The 20,249-nt window shown below is 50.0% G+C and overlaps 1 protein-coding gene across 3 annotated transcripts in view; it reads right to left on the reverse strand.

The window, feature by feature from the left end:
- Positions 1-626: 626 nt before the first annotated feature.
- The window catches only part of NOVA2 (NOVA alternative splicing regulator 2), a 51,656-nt gene continuing 32,033 nt past the window's right edge, over positions 627-20,249 (reverse strand). For all 3 annotated transcript variants that reach the window (XM_053266756.1, XM_053266754.1, XM_053266755.1), the window contains exons 3-4: positions 8,113-8,279; positions 627-1,931 (exon numbers count right to left, since the gene is read on the reverse strand). In XM_053266756.1, the coding sequence (XP_053122731.1) occupies positions 915-1,931; positions 8,113-8,279 (1,184 nt within the window). In that variant the 3' untranslated portion in view covers positions 627-914. The remainder of the gene's footprint in view (positions 1,932-8,112; positions 8,280-20,249) is intronic.

Below are 20,249 nucleotides of genomic sequence, written 5' to 3' on the forward strand. Positions count from 1 at the left end.
TAGGCATATTACAGGGACACTCCACATAGACAAAATGTCTTGCTAAACACTTCACTTTTCAATAATGCAGCTGCAAAATGAGGGGAGGGGAGGACACACACTCCTTTTCACTCTTCTGAACAAAAATATGTATGGAAGAATTACTTTTTAAAAAAACAACAAACAAACAAACACCACCCCACCCCAAACAAACCCCAGTTCTCCATTCCAGCAACCACCCCAGTCCAACCCTTCTCTCCTCAACTTCCCTTCAAAATGAACTAGGTTACCTACAGGTAGAATATCCATGCTTTTCTTCACTACAAAAGATGTGTGGGTTAGATATAACACAGAGTGACATCCGTTTCAAAGTTCGTGGGGAAGATCATTCCGCCTCATGAGCCACTGTGCCCCCATTCGAACCCAGATCTCCTCCCCTCCCACGTGCATTTTGAAACCCAGCCAGAGCATTTGCAGCTGATAAAGCTATGGGTGGTCATAGAGAGGGACCTATGCACCCTGTCAAGAGTTCTGAAATGGACTCCCACAGTGGGCTGGGCTGGGACAGGAAGGCATTAAGAGATCGACCTTCCCCCATCAAGATCAGGGGTTAAGAAAGTCAGAAATAAAGAGGGAAAGAAAGAGGATTGTTTTTCTTAAAAAATGTGTTTCTATTAAAATCCATCAACTCAAAAAAGAAAAGAAAACGTTGCCATATATAATATACATATACAGATCGCACCGTCGGTGAAATCAGGGTCCAGCAGGATGGCCGCTGGGCTGCTTTCCAACCAGAGGGGTGTGCGTGTGCGTGTGTGTATGTGTGTGAGATGGACACTGGACAGGGGCTGGGGTCAGGTAGGTTACAATTGTAATGATTAAAGAATTGGTTTGAATTCTACTCCTTCCCCCAGCCTTCTCTCTCCAGCCTTCTCTTAGCCCACTTTCTGCGGATTGGTGGCTCGAACACCTTGCTCATACGTTACTCGCTGGCTGATGAGATATTGTGCCGCTTGTGTTGCAGCTGGAGTGCCTGTGATGGTGACCTTACGGTTCCTAGTACCCGGGATAAACTCCCCCTTTTTGGAAATCTGGATGCGGGCACCCGTCAGCTCTTGGTACTCAACCAACGTCTTGCCGCCTTTCCCCAAAATGGCGCCCACTAGGTTCTCCGGCACGGCAATCTCCACCATATCTTTGGCGCTTTCCACAAGCTTCTCCGTGGTCAGGAAGGAATTGGCCACCAGCGGAGAGGCCGTTCCCAGATAGCCATTGGCTGCTCCAGTGGCCGCAGCTAAGGAACCCAAGGTAAAGGCTCCAACTGCACCAGCTGGGGTAGTGGTGCTCGTAGAGGCTTCGTTGGCATAAGAAGCTAAGAGATTAGCAGCAGCGGCTGCTGCAGGGTTAGCGCCGGCAGCTACGGCTGCCAGCACCCCAGATGCAGCCGCCGAGTTGAGGCCAAGCCCCATAGAACTGGTGTTGTATCCATAGCTGGCTAAGGTGTTGAGAGCTGTGCTGATGGCCAAAAGGTCACTGCCAGAGAAGCCTGGCAGAGCCGCCGGGAAGGCCCCTACCCCAGCAAGGCTGGTGTGACCCAGGAGGCCCGATGCTGTGGCCGCAGCGGCGGCAGCTGGCAGCACGTCCGTGGAATTGGCATAGGGTGATCCAGTTGGGTTAGAATTGGCCACGGGGCCTGTAATGTTGGCGTAGCTAATATTGAGGCAGCTACTGCTCTGTGGGTCCTCCTGGATCTTCTGCACGATGATGTCTATGGCCTTGTGGATCTGCTCGGGCTCCCCGCTGATGGTCACCACGCGCTCCTGCAGGTTGATGCCCTCGGGCTTCTGGCTAAGCTGCACCCAGGCGCCCGACTGCTCCATGATGGCCTTGACCGTGGCGCCTCCCTTACCAATGATCAACCCAGCCGTGCTGTTCGGAACAATCACCTTGGCCTGCGTTGGAGGGGAAGGAGAGAAGAGGAGAAGGATTCGTTGGATGTTTGGTTGGTTCATATATGAAAGCACAGACATATACAATAAGATGGTTCCCTGTCCCCAAAAGGGCTCACAATCTTAAAGGAGGAGGAGGAGGAGGAGGAGATGCTGGAGGTAGATACTAGCAACAGCCACTGAAGGGTTGCTGTGCTGGGGTTGGATAGGGACAGTTGCCCTCCCCGTGCTAAATGTAAAAGAGTCACCACTTTGAAAGGTTAGCAGGAGATAGACTATTATTGTAAATCACAGCCATAAACACTGTCTTAGAGAAAGTGACTTGCAGTGATGTGGGGTGGAAATTCTTCCACTGCTATATCTTTCTGCAGAAAAAAAAGTTCCATTTCTAAAAGTGCATCCCCCCCCCCGCAAAAAAAAACCCCTAAATAGCAGCATAATGAATGGACACAAGGCCATGGACAACCAAACTGGGCAGTATCAGTGTTGCAGTTAATTTTTTGCAGTGGTGACGCTCCCTAACAAGCCTCAGCACCTGGCCTAGCAGATCTAGTGCAGTAGGGAGGGAAGGAGGCCCTTCAGCACCACGGAGAGCAGCAGTCTCTGCTTCATCTCTGCTTGGGAAAGGTGGGCCAGACGGGCTGAGTCACGTGTGCTCACCCCCACTCCCACCCTGCCCCCAACTCAGCAGTCCCTGCAGAAGGGCGAATGGCCAATGTGCAGGCCAAGATTCTGGATTTCCCTCCTGCCTCTGCTGGCGGTTTCCTCATGCCCCTATGAAATGGGGCCATTGTGTCAAAGGCAGGGCCTCGTATTTGCCCTGGCCTTATCAGGCCATATTAGACCATATGAGGACAGGCCTTCCGTCCTAGGTAAGGGAGAAACTGAGGCACAAACACACAGCAAGAGGGAACACCAAGGCTGCTTTGCTGATGGCTAAGAGCCATGCATGAAAGGAAACAAATCATACCACCCCCCACAGACGCATAATTCCGTGTCAGGGCAACTCACATTCCATCTGCATCTCCCAGATGGGTTAGGAACAGAGGAAACTGCCTTCTACTGAGTCAGACCATTGGTCTTTCTAGCTCAGTATTGCCTTCACAGACTGGCAGTGGCTTCTCCCAGGTTGCAGGCAGGAATCTCTCTCAGCCCTCTCTTGGAGATGCTGCCAGGGAGGGGACTTGGAACTTTCTGCAGAGGTTCCAAGAGCAGCTCCATCCCCTGAGGGGAATCTCTTCCAGGGCTTACATGTAGTCTCCCATTCAAATGCAGACCAGGGTGGACCTTGCTTAGCTAAAGGGACAATGCATGCTCTCTGCCACAAGACCAGCTCTCCCCAGAAGCACCCTCCTTGGGGCAGGGGGTGCTTCTGGGGAGGCCTTGCTCTTTGCTGCCCCACAGAAGCAGAGAGAACTGGCCCTGGTGAGGGAGGAGGGCCCTTCCGCCAGGCCCCCTCCTGGGAGGATTCTAACGCCCATTGAGCAAGCTGCCTGTGGGGAGAACTGCACAGCAGGAACAGCAGCCTGTTTGCAACACCCCGAGATGAATTGGGGTGGTGGTGGTGGTGAGGGTGCTTCTGGAGTAGGACCCAAACGCACCCTTGCTCCTTGCTTTGCCTGCCCCCCGAGGCACCAGCAGGTGCCAGTGCCAGAGTGGGCCCACTAGCATGACCCTCCAGCACAGATAGTGGGTGCAGGGTAAGGGAGCCTGTTGGTACATTTTAGGGTGGAAGATGCACATGTAGAAGCTTCTCTTCTCTGAGAACTATTTTACTCAAACCTAGAATCACAGGATCATAGAATTTTAGAGCTGGAAGGGACCATGGAGGTCTTCTAGTCGAGGAAAGTACTGACAGGGAGCCTCTGCTTGTCATGTTTGTAGCCTCCTTGAAGGCCTAAATGGTAGGAACGTGGGATATCAATCTGTCAGATGAGCAAATAAAAAGTCCACACCATCTATTTCCAGATTCTGTGGCTGCGTAGGTGATGCAAATAAAGCATCTTTACACAGTTTCTCTTATTTTGCATATTTAGTCAGGGTTTTTCCCCCCTAGTTATAGGGAGCTGCTTCTCACTTCACTACCACAGGGACTTGAAATTATTATTTTTTAAAATTTAGATTTTAACAAGAGAAAGTGGAGAGTCTTAGGAAGCTGTGGGCCACACCACACCTTCGGCAGTGTTCCAGGGCTCTAGCAGAATCGCCAAATGTACACCAGTCTGCACACTGCCACCATCTGTATGCCAGGAATAGGGAGGAAAATATTGTTCAACGTCTAGAGGATCTTGCTCTTTGGACTACTCTGAGCTCTTCCACTCATGGGATTTTACAATTCTATAAAGTGTTCGCAACAGACGAAGATGGGAGGCAGTGAGGAGGGGAGCGAACGAGTGGGTGTCCACCGAGAGATAGCTTCAGGGGCTCTATGATTATGAGGGAGGGGTGCTCCCTCCACCCTGCCTGCCCCACGCCTTTATATAACCACCGAGAAAGAGAAAGCTGTACAGATTTAGCAAGGAAATGCTCTTATGTAATCAAGTCACAGGCATCTCCTGAAATCCGTCACCTCGTCCAACCCACAGCCATGGCGCTGGATTAGTGGTGAGGGGAAAAGAGAGGGGAAAGAGGAGGACGTTCTTGCACGCAGGTGGAATGGTGTGGCATTCCAACTTTAAAAGCCACAGAGTCTGAGAATTAGCTCTCTCCTCCAGGTAGGAAGAGCAAGCCAACTCTGGATTAAGAAAAAAACAAAATCAACAGCTACAATTCTCCAAAGCGACAATCAACCTGACATAAACCACATAAACTCCTCTTCTGTCTTGGGAAGGATCTGTGCTCTTAACCAGTCGGAAGTACTATAAATGACCCTGTTCCAGTGTGTGCCTCATCTCTGGTTACTTTAGTGCTAAAACCAGCATTTAATAAAATGCGTCTCAACCTGGACACAATGTCCTTTATGCCAAGCAAGTGTCCTTTTTAGACTAATGCCTCACCTTGGTTCTCATCTGTGCCTCTGCCCTACCCACCATCCCTATATTTCTATCAGGGCTCTCTCCCCCGCTACCTCCTTCCTTCCTTCAGTTTATATACCTCCCTTCGTAAAGTGGCTCAGGGTGGTTTACATTTAGATCAAAAACACTTAATAAAAACAATTAAAGTCAGAAAACATTTAAACCCGATTAAAATTAAAATTAGATATCATTATAAACCAGGCTAAGGAGATTCTCCTGAAAGCGCTCCTGAAGGCCTCCAAGGAAGATAATCCTTTTCTATCCACAGGGAGCACGTTCCACAACCCAGGGGGACAACTGAGAAGGCCCGGTCCCAGGTCGCCACCAGATGGACTGGTGGCACCTGAAGATGGACCCCTCCTGATGAGCTTAATGAGCGTTCAAATCGCAGTTTCCCAGTTCAGACGTCACAGGAAACGACGGTTCAGTCAACTAGGATTCCCCCCCACCGCAGTTCAGCCAGCATATGGGAGGAGAAGGAAGTGGGAGGGAGGCAAGGACCAGTGGGTAAATGGCTCAGGAATGTTACACCGGAACCGGGCTAATATCAGGCAGCTTGGGATGCTGCTATAGGAATTCCAGAAGAAATTCCTCAAAGTTTCCCAAAGAAAGAAGAGGCAGGCTGCTCCTCAGCTGGCAGGGGGCAAGAATGCATGCCTGTGTGAGGGGGAGTCTTTGTTCACTGCCCCTTATCTCAGCAGCCATATAACCCACCCACCCCAGCAATACACACTCTATGACCCACACCATAAGGTGGCTGGACATAATCCTTGTTTTTCGCTTCCAGGCCGTAGCTGGCTTTTCTTTGTGCTGCCATGGCAACAGCACAGCCGACTGACAATGGAACCTGCCGCCCTGCTTTTTCCACACACACCGACCTTGAGTGGGCGGGGTGTGTGTGTGTGTGTGTGTGTGTGCTTGGTCACTTTCTCAGGCCTTCTTTAGCCCTGTCTTCTCTTCTTATGGAAGAGGCTCTCCAGAGGAAAATAGAGGCCTGGCACTCTTGCATGCTGCTGGTGTTTTTGTAAACGTTAGACATGTTTTTAAAACATTTGAATGTTGATTTTGCTTTTAAATTGTTATTTTAGATTCTTGTTTCCACACTGCGATTGCATGGGCGATTTTGCAAAGTTAAAAGATACACGCCAGGACCCAGTGCGGAAATGTGATTGCCTTTTATTTTTTAGTCCACCTGCACTAAAAAGCAATGTTTTTAAAAGTAGCTTTCAGCATGGGAATGTTGGGTGGGTTCAGACAACCACCAGCAGCTCCGTCTCAAGGATCTCAAGAATATGCCAGGACGCAAGGGCACAGGTTCCTGGTGGGCATGGCATTTGAAGCCGTCCAGCCGTCCATGTCTGGGTACCAAAATTCTCCGCCCAGCATTTAATCCCTTCGGTTCCCAAGACCCAGAAGTGAGATGAAGAATCTCAGTAAAATGTCGGGCAGAGGATCTTGAGAATGAACTTGGCTACAGACATCACACCTGCCCGGTGTGGACACTCTCACATCCTGGCATATCCCTGAGACGTTGCCATCTTACGGAGCCACTGGCAGTCATGTGAAGCCATTGGGCACCTTAGAATCCGAATTTGTGTGTTTCCAATGGCCAATATTCTGGATGTTAATTTTAGCAGTTTGGGTCTAGTGAGCTCGGATAGACAGTGCTTCATACTGCTTGAGCCCTCCAACAGCTTTTAATCATCATTATTATCCTAAGAACAAGGATCAACATCGTGGAGGATAGGTCTGTCAAAAAGCTATGACAGCTAAATGGAACCTCCATGTTCAGCAGCACTCTCACTCTCTCTCCAAATACCAGAAGCTGGGGATAGAGAAGGGCTGTTGCCTTCACCCTCTGCTTGCAGATTCCCTGGAGGCATCTGACTGGTCATGCTTCAAGGCGGCAGGAAGGTTCAGACTGTGTTAAGCTTGTCCAATTTAAGTCCTAAATTTCAAGTAATGACTAACTTAGTCTTGATCCTGCTCAAAATGTTGGACCAGTCAGATCTTTGGTTTTGATCTGGCAGAGGTTCTCTCCCGTTCTTCAAAGGGCACTCTAGACCCCATCCCCCAATTTGTTCAGGCTTGAACGGCTTCCCGTCACATCACAGGGCTAATTAACTTAGCTGAGCTAGGAGGATTTTCTTATCACCAGTGACTGCTGTTGTGAATGGCCATTGGGTAGGTCCTATATACATTTAAGCATTATATACAATTGCCACACCCATTTCAGGGCTATTAGAGCCACCAGGTGGGTTCACATGCGGCTGAAAATCGGGAGTGCCTAGAGCTCCCAAAGCTGGGTAGGTCATTTGGTTTGCCCAGTTTTTAGCCGTATGAACCCGCCTACTGTTGATCACGTTTTTCTTCTCTTCTCTATGCCCATGCATATGCATAGTTATACCAGCCAACTGAGAACTGCACTTTACGCATTTCAGAAAGTGGACAGTAGACCACAAAATATTATGCTACAATATCAATACGACAAATATTTATATACCACTTTCCAGCAAAAATTCCCAAAGTGGTTCACCTAGATATAGATAGATAGATAGATAGATAGATAGATAGATAGATAGATAGATAGATAGATAGATAGAATGGCTCCCTGCCCCCAAAGGGCTCACAATCTACAAAAGAAATGTAAGATAGACACCAGCAGCCACTGGAGGGATGCTGTGCTGGGGATGGATAGGGCCAGTTGCTCCCCCACTGCTAAATAAAGACTTTAAAAGGCACCACTTTTAAAAGGTGCCTCTGCTCAGTTAGCTTGTCCCTAAAGAACCCAAAGTTTTAAAAAGAAATATAAGGTAGATACCAGCAACAGCCACTGGAAAGACACTGTGGTAGGGCAGGATAGGGCCAGTTGCTCTCCCCCTCCTAAATGTAATAGAATCACCACTTTAAAAGTTGCCCCTTTGCTCAATAGCTTTTAGGTGCCAAAAGGCTCTTTATTGTTTCTGCATCCCCTCAAGTAATCCCTTCCCAGCCCCTGCAATAGGGGTTCCTGAAACTTAGATTCCCAGGTGGGTAGGACTACAACTCCCATCACCCCCAGCCATTGTGACTGGGGATGATAGGAGTTGTAGTTCGACACCACCTGAGGACTCAAGTCTGAGCACCTTTGCTCTAAAAGCATTGGATCTTTTGTTCCCACATTCACTCACCTGCTTGGCTCGGTCAGGGTTCATAGTTGTCTGTGGCTGTAGGATATTGACCGACTCCGGCTTCACGACAGACTGAGGGATCTCTCGCACCTTCTCTGCAATGAAGTTGTGAACAGCATTGAGGGCTTCTGCCGTGCCTTGTACCAGACACACACGCTCCGTGGTCCCTGTATTGGGAGAAGCAGTTGGGCCAGTGAGAAAACAGGAGCCCCACCAAGCACTGTTCTTGTTGGTCAAGGGGTTTCTGATACACAACACCCTTGGAACATTGCAGGAGCATTCCCAGACGTTTAGCTCGCTTCTCCACCAGAATGGAAGGTTTGTGTCTGCACATTGGCCAGATTCGTGCCGAAGTCCATGCGAAAAATTGGGGAGCACTTCACACATGATTCGGGTTTTTAATTGCACGTTAGAGCCCAACCCAATTTATGTCCGGGGTAAAAAAATCCACTTTTTGTGTCGTTTGGGGGTGTGTGTGTCAAATTCGAACTCGCAGTAAACCTGTGATAAATTCTGCTGTCTGGGAGAGCTCCAGGGGGAAAACACAGTTGATCCAAGGACCCATAATGTGGATACTGGTCTGGAGCAGCAAAGAGGGAAGTGTGTAAAAGTGAGGGAGCGGATTGTGAACCTAGGTAATTTTGGAGCCTGGACCTCAAGGCCTTTGGAGGCCTCCCTCCCCACTGGACACGCCCCCCGCCGCCGCAAGTTAAGCATCATCCCCCTAAACACACACCGTGACACATGCAGTATTTTTAACACGTGGGTTTTGGGGGGCACAAACAGCAATTGAATTCACAAGAGTGTAAGAATATAAAACAGGTATATTTATGCAAATATGCATTAGCAGAAACATTTCAACACGCAACCTAACATATCCCCATCCCACATGTTTCTTTCCCCACTCCTCCTTCTGTCTCTAAAGCACCCATCACAGGTCACAATCACACTTGGCTGCCGGTCGCAGTGCGGACCAGTGGTGAGCTGCTCTTGCGGTAGCAAGCATGACTTGTCCCCTTAGCTAAGCAGGGTCTGCCCTGGTTGCATATGAATAGGAGACTGCAAGTGTGAGCACTGTCAGATATTCCCCTTAGGGGATGGAGCCGCTCTGGGAAGAGCATAAAAGCTCCAAGTTCCCTCCTGGGAGCATCTCCAGGATAAAGCCGAGAGAGATTCCTGCCTGCAACCTTGGAGAAGCCGCTGCCAGTCTGTGAAGACAATACCAAGCTAGATAGACCAATGGTCTGACTCAGTATATGGCAGCTTCCCATGTTCCTATAAGTGGTGATCACAACACCCAGAACAGACTAAAGAGGATTTGGGGGCCCCTAGGGGTTGTGAAGGCCCTGGACTTTGGCCTCGAAGTCCAGGGGTAATTGTGCCACTAACACCACTCTATTGTTAGTGGCATGTCTAGCACCACTGCACCCATTTAAAAGACTGTCTTCTCTCTCATAATATCTTTTGGGTAGCCTCTGCTCTGTGTTCCAGCACCATCAGAAGTGCAGTTGACAAGGACAAGAGACAGGGCCTTCTCAGTCACGATGCCCAGACTGTGGAACTCCCTGCCCCATGAGGCTTCTGTGGCCCTTTCTCGGCTGAATGTGTCCATGTCTAGTCAAAACAGTGTTATTTTACCATGCCTTTAGTTTACAAACCAGGTGAAGTGTTCTCCCTTGTTTCATATCTTGGAGTTTGATCCTACGCATTATTTGTTTCCACTGCTATTGTTGGGTTTTTAACCACTGCTGCAAACCGGCGAAGGGTGCCCAACTTTGTGCGGCAGCAAGGTAAATAAAAGAATAAATATTTTAATAAATGCAAATATCAAAGCCTGGGCCTGGATTCTGGCATCCAGCTTGCTCCTGTGCTCCTGTGGATAGACAGTGCGGCACTGTCTCTCAAGTTCTGCAGAAATAGATACGGAAACGGCTCCCCTGGGCTAGATCACTATTTTAAAAAACGACAGAAATCCTGTCTTTCATTGCATCGGGTCACCCTCTTGAGGAAAGTGCCCGCACACAGAGTAAACAAGGGGTGTGTGTTGTGTGTTGTGTGTGTGCAATAGGCTGAGGAAAGGACGGTGCCAGCAACCGTGTGCAGGGAGGAGAAAAGGCATGTTTCAGGCCACCTGAGAAGGCAAAGCAGCAGAGCCATGGACACCACAAGACGGAGAGCTTGCATTCTCCAGCAATAACCCCTCCTTGCAACACTCACCCCCCCCCCCGCCAACACACACACCAGACCCTGCATCTTCCACTTCCCCTCCCTGCCTTCCCCTCAGCTGCTGCCTGACAATGCATCGCTGCCACCGAGTTGCCATGGCAACCCACAGCGGCTTTTTTCCTCCCCATCGCCACCTCACAATCCGCCCGGCTGCAGGCCTCAAGGGCCTGTCGCCACGGCAACCAGCACCCCCTCATCTGCCAAGGAGGAATGCGCTCAGCGGGGGGTGGGGGGTGGCAGGAGACCATCACCTGGGCAACGGGACAATGTGTGTGTGGGGGGCATCCCCTCTTGTCCGCAGGAGCAAAGCACCCTCCATAGCGAGGAGGGGTGGGCCAGGGTCTCGGCCATCCCCTCCCTCCCTGCTGCTGATGGTGGCACGGGTGAGAGGGCGGCCCTGCCATGCAAGAGGGGATGGTTCCTGGCAGCTGGGGAGGTGTGCGGGGAATTCATCGGAGCCGTTTCCACTGTTGTTTGCTCTTCTTAAAAAAACAAAAACGAAATGAAATCGTTGCACCCCAGGACTTGTGAGGGAATCACCAAGAAGAGAGAGGAGCCTGGTTCACAACTTCGCACCGTCGTTCAGAATCTCGGTTTAATGTGGGTTGCTGACACTAGCATGGTTGTGTGAAGCCACGCCAAGGCGGTTTATGGCCTGAGATGAATCTGGGGCTCCTGCCTTGGCGTGAGTTAACGCAATCACATCAGTGTGGGTAGTCCGCATTAACCATAGGTTTGAGGGGTTGTGTGAACCAGGCCAGCATTTCCGAGCATGTGCAGAATGCTCCTTTCCTCATCACATGTAACTGCAGCTGTTTCCTCCTCACATCTGGGATTATAGGAAGGGGCCTCCCAACCTGAGTGTGTGACCTTCCAGGTGAAATCAATAATAGTGATTATATAGCACAGGCGTGGCCAACCTGAGGTTCTCCAGCTGCTGTGGGACTACAGCACCCATCATCCCCAGCTTCGATCAACTGCAGCTGGGGATGATGGTCATTGTAGTCCAGCAGCAGCTGGAGAGCTTCAGCTTGGCTACCCCCTGATAAAGCCTGTTTCAAGGGTTCAATATGCTGTGCATAAATGCTTTCCCTCTCCAACCCTTACAACAATCTTGCAAGGCAGGCCAGTGTATTCACCTGTTATTACAGAGGGGTTACTGAGAGGTTGGTTTGCAAAAGTGAGTTTCTGGCTGAGGTACGAGTTGGAGGAGGGGACTTTGCAGCCCCCCCTTCCTTATTTAACACTGGGTATCTGCTCGTGCAACAAGGTTTGGCAAATGTAGGAGCTACATTTCAGGAAGATTATAAGGGCTGGGGCATTCGGTGAAGAATGTTTGGCAAATGACACCTTACCACGCACAGACTCCCCAACAGCGAAATCACTTCCCGGAGTCATCAGGAACCTGAAAAGTCCGTCGAGAATCCAACAACCCCATCAAAACGCCTCCTTTCCACCTCATGCAACTAACTAAAAAGGAGGGCTCCAACTTGAATTCTGAGGTTCCACTGAAGATATACATTTACCAGGGAACTCAAAATGTCGGAATCCGTCCATTCCCAGAATGTTGCAAGTCAGTTGAGGGACGAATTCCTGCTTCCTTCCCTGCCTCTTTGCAGTACACACAAACCAAAAGTAGATTTTTAAAAATGAACTCTCCCACCCAAAAGGCACCCCAATGGGATTTTCTTGTTTGCACAATCATCCAATTGTGAAGACTTTTTTAAAAATACAAATAATGTTATAACTTTTCAAAGGAGGCATGAGTTTTTAATGTATTGTTTAGGGCTGGGATTCTGACATTCTCATCCCGACATTCCAAAATCTGGAAGTCCTGCTAGAATTCAGCTGGAGAAGCCGCAAAGGGATGTCAGGACAGCTATGGAACAGAACCAAGGAGGGGATCTTCCATCCCTACTAAAAAGCCCCACCCAGAGCCTACAGCACCACAGACAGACAGTTGGCCTGGATACCCATAAAGACATTGCCACAAACTCCCCCCTTGATATCACCACCTTGACTGAGCCCCCTTGCCAAAACCAGCAACAGAGGGAGCAGCCACAAGCACGGCCCCATGGCACACCGTCTACAGCAGCTGTGCAACACATGACCCAACAAGCCAAAAGTCGCCTACTAGTAGCCATCTATGGTAGTAACACGAGCGGGAGAAACCTTGGGAGATTTTAGGTGGGTTGGTATTTTTAAATGTGCACACCAGGGGTTCTCAAACTTGGGTCCCCAGATGTTGTTGGACTACAGCTCCCATCATCCCCAGCCATAATAGCATGTAGTCGTGAAACAAATATGCATAATCTTTAGTCATTCTGGCAGGGAAAGACGGGAGTTGTAGTCCGATTTGGGGACCCAACCTTGAGAATCCCGGGTGTACACAGTTTTTCAGCAGAGCCCCAAAGGAGCATACAAACGAATGTACAATAGAAAAAACGTTTTAAAAAAACACCTCATAAGCTAATAGCAACCACAGAGCCAAAAAAGCAGCACTTCAGGGGATATCGAGTCAATCAACATTGAAGGCCCACCTAAATATGAAGATCTTCAACACCCAGCGAGAAGTAAACGAAACTGAGCTACATAGGCCTTCCAAGGGAGTTTCAGAGTCTGAGTGGCACTACCACCGAAAAGGCCCTGTCCTGAAGACCCGCCAACTGCAACTCTGATGGTGGTGAGGGATGGAGCAGAGCCTCCCCAATAGTTCTCGCGTGCGGGCAGAATCATGCCAGGGGAGACTGCCCTTCAAGTTGTTCACTGGTCTATAGTGTTGCAGGATAGCCCAGCCCATCAGCAGGATAATGACTATCTAACTATCTCTACTAGCAGCATAGTGACTCTACTGATTCACAGTGGCGCCTTCAGCAAACATCTTGGCAGCTAAGATGGGGCCAAACAACATAAACACAGACTACGTATTTGCCACAAAAGACAGAAATCCGTAGATTTTACAGCCTTTGAAAAAGCAGAAAAAATATAATCACATTTCCTGTGGTAGCTGAAGTGCCAGATTTAGGCACAAGCTAAGTAAGCTACAGTTCAGGGCCTCACATTAGGAGGGGCCTCTGAATTATTTTTTAAAAAATGACTAAAGTTCTCAAGTTTCACATAATGTATTTTCATTTGAAGGTATTTCTAACACAAGAAGGCTTATTGAAAGATACCTGTTTGTAAGATTATTAGTTTTTAATTGCATCTTTGCCAAGTAAAAATAAAGCTTTATTATTTCAGTTTTCATTGTTCTTTTCGTTAGAATGAATGAATGAGACAGAGGCAGAGGCAGAGACAGAGACATCGTACTGCTATGGAGTCTTTGCAGCTTGACATCCCTTCCACAAGCTTCCTCAAAGGAATGCCACAATCCTGGAAGGCCATAAGCAGCCCGCCCCAAACTGCAAGTTACTCAGATGGTTACTATAAATTTACAATCCAGAGAAATAGATACCATTTATAAGAACCACCATGTACAGTAACTGTAGCTGTGATGTACACGCACATGTGCACAAATTCCTCATCAGCTACAAGAGGTCAGATGTTTCATCACAGATGATCAGCATCTGGGCACATAGCATTAACGCTGCAGTTGCCAGTACCAGCTGCTGAAGCCAATATCCACCATCCTTGCCCTCATCCCCACCAGAAGATGTCCGAAGTCATTCGATGCCATAAGCATGAACTGGCAGTTACTACAAAGACATCAGCTAAACCTCCCATACATCCACCCAGTTTTTAGCCCTTTAACTTGCTCCCTATGCAGCTGTTCTGTGCATCTGTCCATGGGCGGCTGGATTGTTCTTCCAGAGAGAGATATGCGTTCCAGGGCACTTCAAACAGCCAGTGGCAGCACTAAGCAAAACTGAACCTCCAAGTTCATAAGCAGTCTACCTCCAATGTACTGGAGCTGGGGGCAGATAGCAAAGCAGATTTGCACCCGGGGCAAAAATGGAGGGCAACACAGACACAGGGCAACAATGGAGCATGACAGGCTCCAGCCAGCAACCTGCTTGAATTGAGGGCGTACCTGGACACTGCCCAGAATCCCCTGTGATGTGGAAAGGTTTTCTGGCATAAAAGTTGATGGAGAAATTGTTTTGTGAGAGTAGAAAGCCTGATAACAGCTGGGGTCAGTCTTTGCAGAAAGGTTTGGAGGAGGGGCCAGAGAATCATAGAATTTTGGAGATGGAAGGGAGCCCTGAAGGTTTTCTAGTCCCACCCCCTGCTGAGTGCAGAAAGAGAGAGAAGTAGCACCTCCACCTCTGTGCTCGTTTAGCACAGTCTAAACGCCACAACTCTTGTATTAAAGAATCAGGAGTGCCCCACTGAATCTAGTTAGTCCAGAATTCTGCTTCCGACAGTGGACAGCTGAGCTGTGTGCCTGCAGGACGCCCACAAGTGGCAAGCAACAGCCCTGCCCAATTAGCCCGAGCATTCAGAGTTAGACTGCTCCTGTCAATGCAGCTCTTGCCCTTGGGGCTCAGCATGTGCCCTTCCTAGAGGCACCTGCCCAGCCAGTGCTGGAAACCTGATACTAGGTGCAATGACATCTGAGACAGCAGAGCTCTGCTCCTGTATCACAACACGGGTGCCATGAAGCCTGAGGAGCAAAAAGGTGGTGTGTGTGTGTTTTTGCAGCCCTTGTTCTCAAGATCCTCTGAGCAACCCGCAGCTCAACACTTCCAGGGCCCTGAACCTCAGCTCCTGCCCGGGCTGCAGAGGTAAGCTGAGGAATCTGTGCATGACCCCTGCCAGCCTGCAATGAACAATGCCTGCATTTCCCCAGGGACAAAAGGCCCAGCCCACCTACGGGTTAGTCAGGGCCGGATATAAATAGGAAAGGGTGTGGAGGGACTTGGTGGGTTCTCAGGGTCTTGCAGAGAGCAGAGGATCAAAGCGGACAACTCAGGGCTCCCTCCTGGTGACTATCCTGGGGGAGGGAAGGGGCACTGGCAGAACAGTTTCCCCTGAGGGCTAGCACTGCCCCCTTTCCCATGGCAGGGCTCTTTCAGGAGAGCTCTCACACAGGAGGGACAGCCAGGGTGGTGTAGTGGCTAGGGTGCTGAACTAGGCCTGGGGAGACCTGTGTTCAAATCTCCATTCAGCTGTGAAGCCCACTGGGGGACTCTGGGCCAGTCACTTCTCTCTCAACCTAACCTACCTCGCAGGGTTGTTAAGAACATAAGAACAGCCCTGCTGGACCAGGCCCAAGGAAGCCCATCTAATCCAGCATCCTGTGTCACACAGTGGCCCACCAGATGCCTCTGGGGAGCTCACAGGCAAGAGGTCTGTGCACGCCCTCCCTCCTGCTGTTGCTCCCCTGCAACTGGTACTCAGAGGCATCCTGCCTCTGAGGCTGGAGGTGGCCCACAGGCCTCCGACTAGTAGCCGTTGATAGACCTCTCCTCCGTGAAGTTATCCAAACTCCTCTTAAAGCCATCCAGGTTGTTGGCTGTCACCACATCTTGTGGCAGAGAATTCCACAACGTGATTATGCATTGTGTGAAAAAATACTTCAGTTTGCTGGTCCTAAATTTCCTGGCAATCAATTTCATGGGATGACCCCTGGTTCTAGTGTCATGTGAGGGGGAGAAGAATTTCTCTCTATCCACTACCATGCATGATTTTATAGACCTCTATCATGTCTCCCCGCAGTCGTATTTTTTCTAAACTAAAAAGCCCCAAGTGTTGTAGTCTTGCCTCCTAAGGAAGGTGCTCCAGGCCCCTGATCATCTTGGCTGCCCTCTTCTGCACCTTTTCCAATTCTACAATGTCCTTCTTTAGATGTGGTGACCAGACTTGTACGCAGTACTCCAGGTGTGGCCACACCATCATTTTGTATAAGGGCATTATAATATTAGCAGTTCCCCTTCCTAAGGATCCCTAGCATGGAATTGGCCTTTTTCACAGCTGCCGCACCTTGAGTCTCTTATTCGGGCTTAAAACCCTAGCAGCCGACATCAGTGTGACTGTGTGATGCCAGGCCGAGATGGTTTATATGGCCCAAGGTGAATCTGAGCTTCCTGCTTTGGCGACTTGGCGTGGGTTCACAGAATCACGCTAATGTCGGTAACCCACATTAAACCTAGATTTGGATGGTTGTGTGAACAAGGTCTTGGGGTCAGGGGACTGCAGAGGCCAGGGTGCTAGGTTTGGGTCCCGAGGGCCACAAACCCAGCCCAGCCTACTGCAAGAAGGTTTTGTTGTGGTTTTAAAAAGGGATAGAAAATGAGCACTAAGGATCAAGCCTGACTGCCGTTCTAGGACAGGGCTGTAAAGAGCCACTCGTCTGTGGTTAGAATCACAAGCAGGCAGGGAGACTTTTGTAAATGGAAAGAGAGCCCATCTGGAGATGCTGCTGCTTCTCCCCAGCTTGTTAATGTGCCCCCAATGACTTATATGCAAGAGAGTACATCCCACTCGTTGTGGACCAGTAACTTTTGAGGTCTGATTTGCAAGTCCGTCCTAGAAACCCTCAGGCGTCCCCCACGTGTCCCTCCTCATTTTCCAACAAGCAGCAGCCCTGCCAATTATCCCTGAGTTTCCACCGAGCATGGCAGGGGTGACACACAAGCCTCTTCCCCTCCGACTTCCTCTTCACTCCTGCTGCACTGGGTCTCCTTGCAGGCCCTCTGGGGGGCCTCAGCCCATGGCTGAATCTGCCCCCTGCCCTTCTAACCCCCAGGAGCCTGGATGTTGCCCCTGTGGCCACCCCCAGCTCCCCTTCTCGATGGAGGACTCTGTTCCTTTGCTCCCCTTCCCCCCCCCCACCCACCCCAGATCCTGAAGCTGGATCAGGGACCAACATGCAACCCGGCTGGAGTTTTGGAGCCTCGGCCTGCGTTCCTTATCAGCAGGAGGTTTCCGGCCATTGAATCCGTTTCCCGAGCTGGCCAGCCCAAGCCAGTGTTTCCTGCTTCCTTTCCTTATGCATACACACACCTCCCAGCCCCAGGCCAACTCTGCAGTTGTAGAATGCCCAAAAGAAAAGTTTTCTCCCACTGCCCCTCTGTGTAAGGACCACACCAGGGAGCCCATGATTTCGCAGATCTGGGTCGGACACCCCAAGGGAACCCTGCTGTTATGTGACTGACCTTTGAAAGGGGGATATTTTTGTCCCCAACACCCAGGAGGCCATGGCGACACACACATTGGCACTCAGAAAACTCTCACATCCCTGGCTCTGTCTGTGCCTCCGCTCCAGTCACAACATCAGGGAGCCAGCAGAAGTCAGAAGACCCGGATTCAAATCCCTCACTCAGCCATGAAACTCACTGGTGTGACCTTGGGTCACTCTCTCCCACTCGATCCTACCTCACAGCGTTGTTGTGAGAACAAAATACAGGGGAGAGCTGTGTACAATGCCCTGAACTCTTTGGAGGAAAATAATAATATTCATTATTACTCTTCAGAATCCTCCCTGAAGCTGAATCCTGAGTTTTCCATTTGCTTTGAAGTAGCAACCCAAATCACACTTCGTTGGGAAGAAAGCCCAGTGATATCAGAGGAGCTTACTTCTGGGTAAACACATACTGAACTGAGCCGCACCCGCACAGTGAACATAGTAAGTAAAGTGTGCCGTCAAGTAGGTGTCGACTCCTGGCACCCACAGAGCCTCGTGGTTGTCTTTGGTAGAATACAGGAGGGATTTACCATTGCCTCTTCCCGTGCAGTCTGAGATGATGCCTCTCAGCATCTTCCTATATCGCTGCTGCCCGATATTGGTATTTCCCATAGTCTGGGAAACATACTAGTGGGGATTTGAACCAGCAACCTCTGGCTTGCTAGTCAAGTCATTTCCCCGCTGTACAGTACTCAAAATTAAGATTTGCAAGGAGCAATTCCTCACCGCCATTTTGAATCCAGTGCTGGATTTCTAAAACTGGGTCTTGGTGGAGGCCAAATTCAGAATAGAGGTGACCAAGTCAATTGCTTCCGTATCCCAGAAATGTGAATGCTTGGTGGGTTAATGGTATGGAGGGGAGGCACTCTGTATATGCTCAGAGGCCCTGCCCTTACTTCACAAATTTCAGGGCCGTGCCTTCCCATTCAAAGCTAATTCTAGGGCTGAGCACCATTTCAGATTAAGCCTTGAAGCGGCAGTGCTGGTTCTGGGAAACACTCACGGGAACTGAACGATGCAGGACTGTACCGCGGGAAAGCGGAGGAGCCCTTCCACTAAAAGCAGGCAGGAACCAGCCCAGGTTCGTCGGAGTGATTGTGAGGACTGAACCGAGAGCGGACCGCCATTCTGGACGAATTCGCGCAGAGCACAAGGGCATGGTTTGGGAGAATGCACAGCGCTCAGCCACAAGGAACGGAGCATCCCCGCCACAAGAAAGCCGGATGTGAATGCAGTTGCGTTGCCACCAAACCCCACACATACAAAGAGTTTCCTTTTCCCTTCAATGGGAAGTGTGTGTGTGTGCGGTGGGGGGGGGGGGGGGGACAACAAACGCACCTGCTCTCTGTTGCCATGGCAACACAATCCAGGCCTAGTTCTCTCTCTGCATCCCTCCCTCCCTCCCTCCCTCCTGCACCCATTTTGCACTAGTGAGGATTTGCAGGCCTAGCCCGTAATCCCGCAATCAAGAGCCGAGGATGTGGAAGGAAAGCAGCTTAGCTGGGGCTGTCCCGTCACAGCTTTGTCTGCCCTTCAATCACAGCCAGGATTATGGAATGGCTGGGCCGAGCAACCCACCCTGTCCTCCCCACACGACCCACTGGCTGCCCTCTCATCCCTGTGGGTCCACCTGAGGATGGAACTGTGCACAATGGTGCGGTGCAGGCTTGGTCCTCAGTGTCCCCCTGGGAGAGTCCCTGTGGCTCGGGGTCCCTCTGCCCATTCTCAGGAGGAGAGCTGGTCTTGTGGTAGCAAGCATGACTGGTCCCCATAGCTAAGCAGGGTCTGCACTGGTTGCACATATGAATGGGAGACTTGATGTGTGAGCATTGTAAGATATTCCCCTCAGGGGATGGAGCTTCTCTGGGAAGAACAGAAGGTTCCAAGTTCCCTCCCTGGCAGCATCTCCAAGAGAGGGCTGAGAGAGATCCCTGCCTGCAACCTAGGAGAAGCCGCTGCCAGTCTATGAAGACAATACTGAGCTAGATGGACCAATGGTCTGACTCAGTATATGGCAGCTTCCTATGTTCCTATGAATTCTGAAAATTCATTTCGAATTCGAATCGGCCCAGAAATTTGATTCAAATCAAATTCAAATAGATTTAACCATGTTTTGGCATCACGCAGACACAAGGTTTGTTTGACATGTTTTGGCATCACACAAGGTTTGTTTGACACTCCACACACAGAAATAAGCTTCACCTCCGTCACCCAAAAATAGCCCAGCTGGGCAGGCCTTAACAACACCTCTCTCAAACAGAAATACGGTTCACACCAACGTGTCCATCACTTGACCACGGCACTCTCAAGGGACAATCAGCATCTTTGCACCCGGGCAGAGACCCAACACCCCAAGCAGAACTTCCATATTGTCTAGGAACATCGGAAGCGGCCTTATACCAAGTCAGACTCTTGGTCCATCTAGCTCAGGGTTGTTTGAACTGACTGGCATGCTCAGAGGTCTCTCCCAGCCCTACCTGGAGATGCTGCCAGGGACTGAACCTGGAACCTTCTGCACGCAAGTCTGCCAATGCTCTCCCACTGAACTACTGCCCCATCCTTCTTCTAAGGGGAGGATCTTGCAGCAGACTGTGTTCACATTCACCCATCCCGATGCAAACTAAGGTGAATCCTGCTGAGTAAAGATTCTTTTTAAAATAGCAGTGTCTATATCTTGACATTTTTGTTAACCATCTTGTACAGAAAACAGGGGGAAGGACTTAAAACTGGAAACATGTCGGCATTTGGTACATTAATAAGTTACATCTGAACCAAAAGTCTCCCG

Source organism: Hemicordylus capensis, chromosome 7 (assembly GCF_027244095.1).
Source record: "Hemicordylus capensis ecotype Gifberg chromosome 7, rHemCap1.1.pri, whole genome shotgun sequence".
Classification (NCBI taxonomy): domain Eukaryota; kingdom Metazoa; phylum Chordata; class Lepidosauria; order Squamata; family Cordylidae; genus Hemicordylus; species Hemicordylus capensis.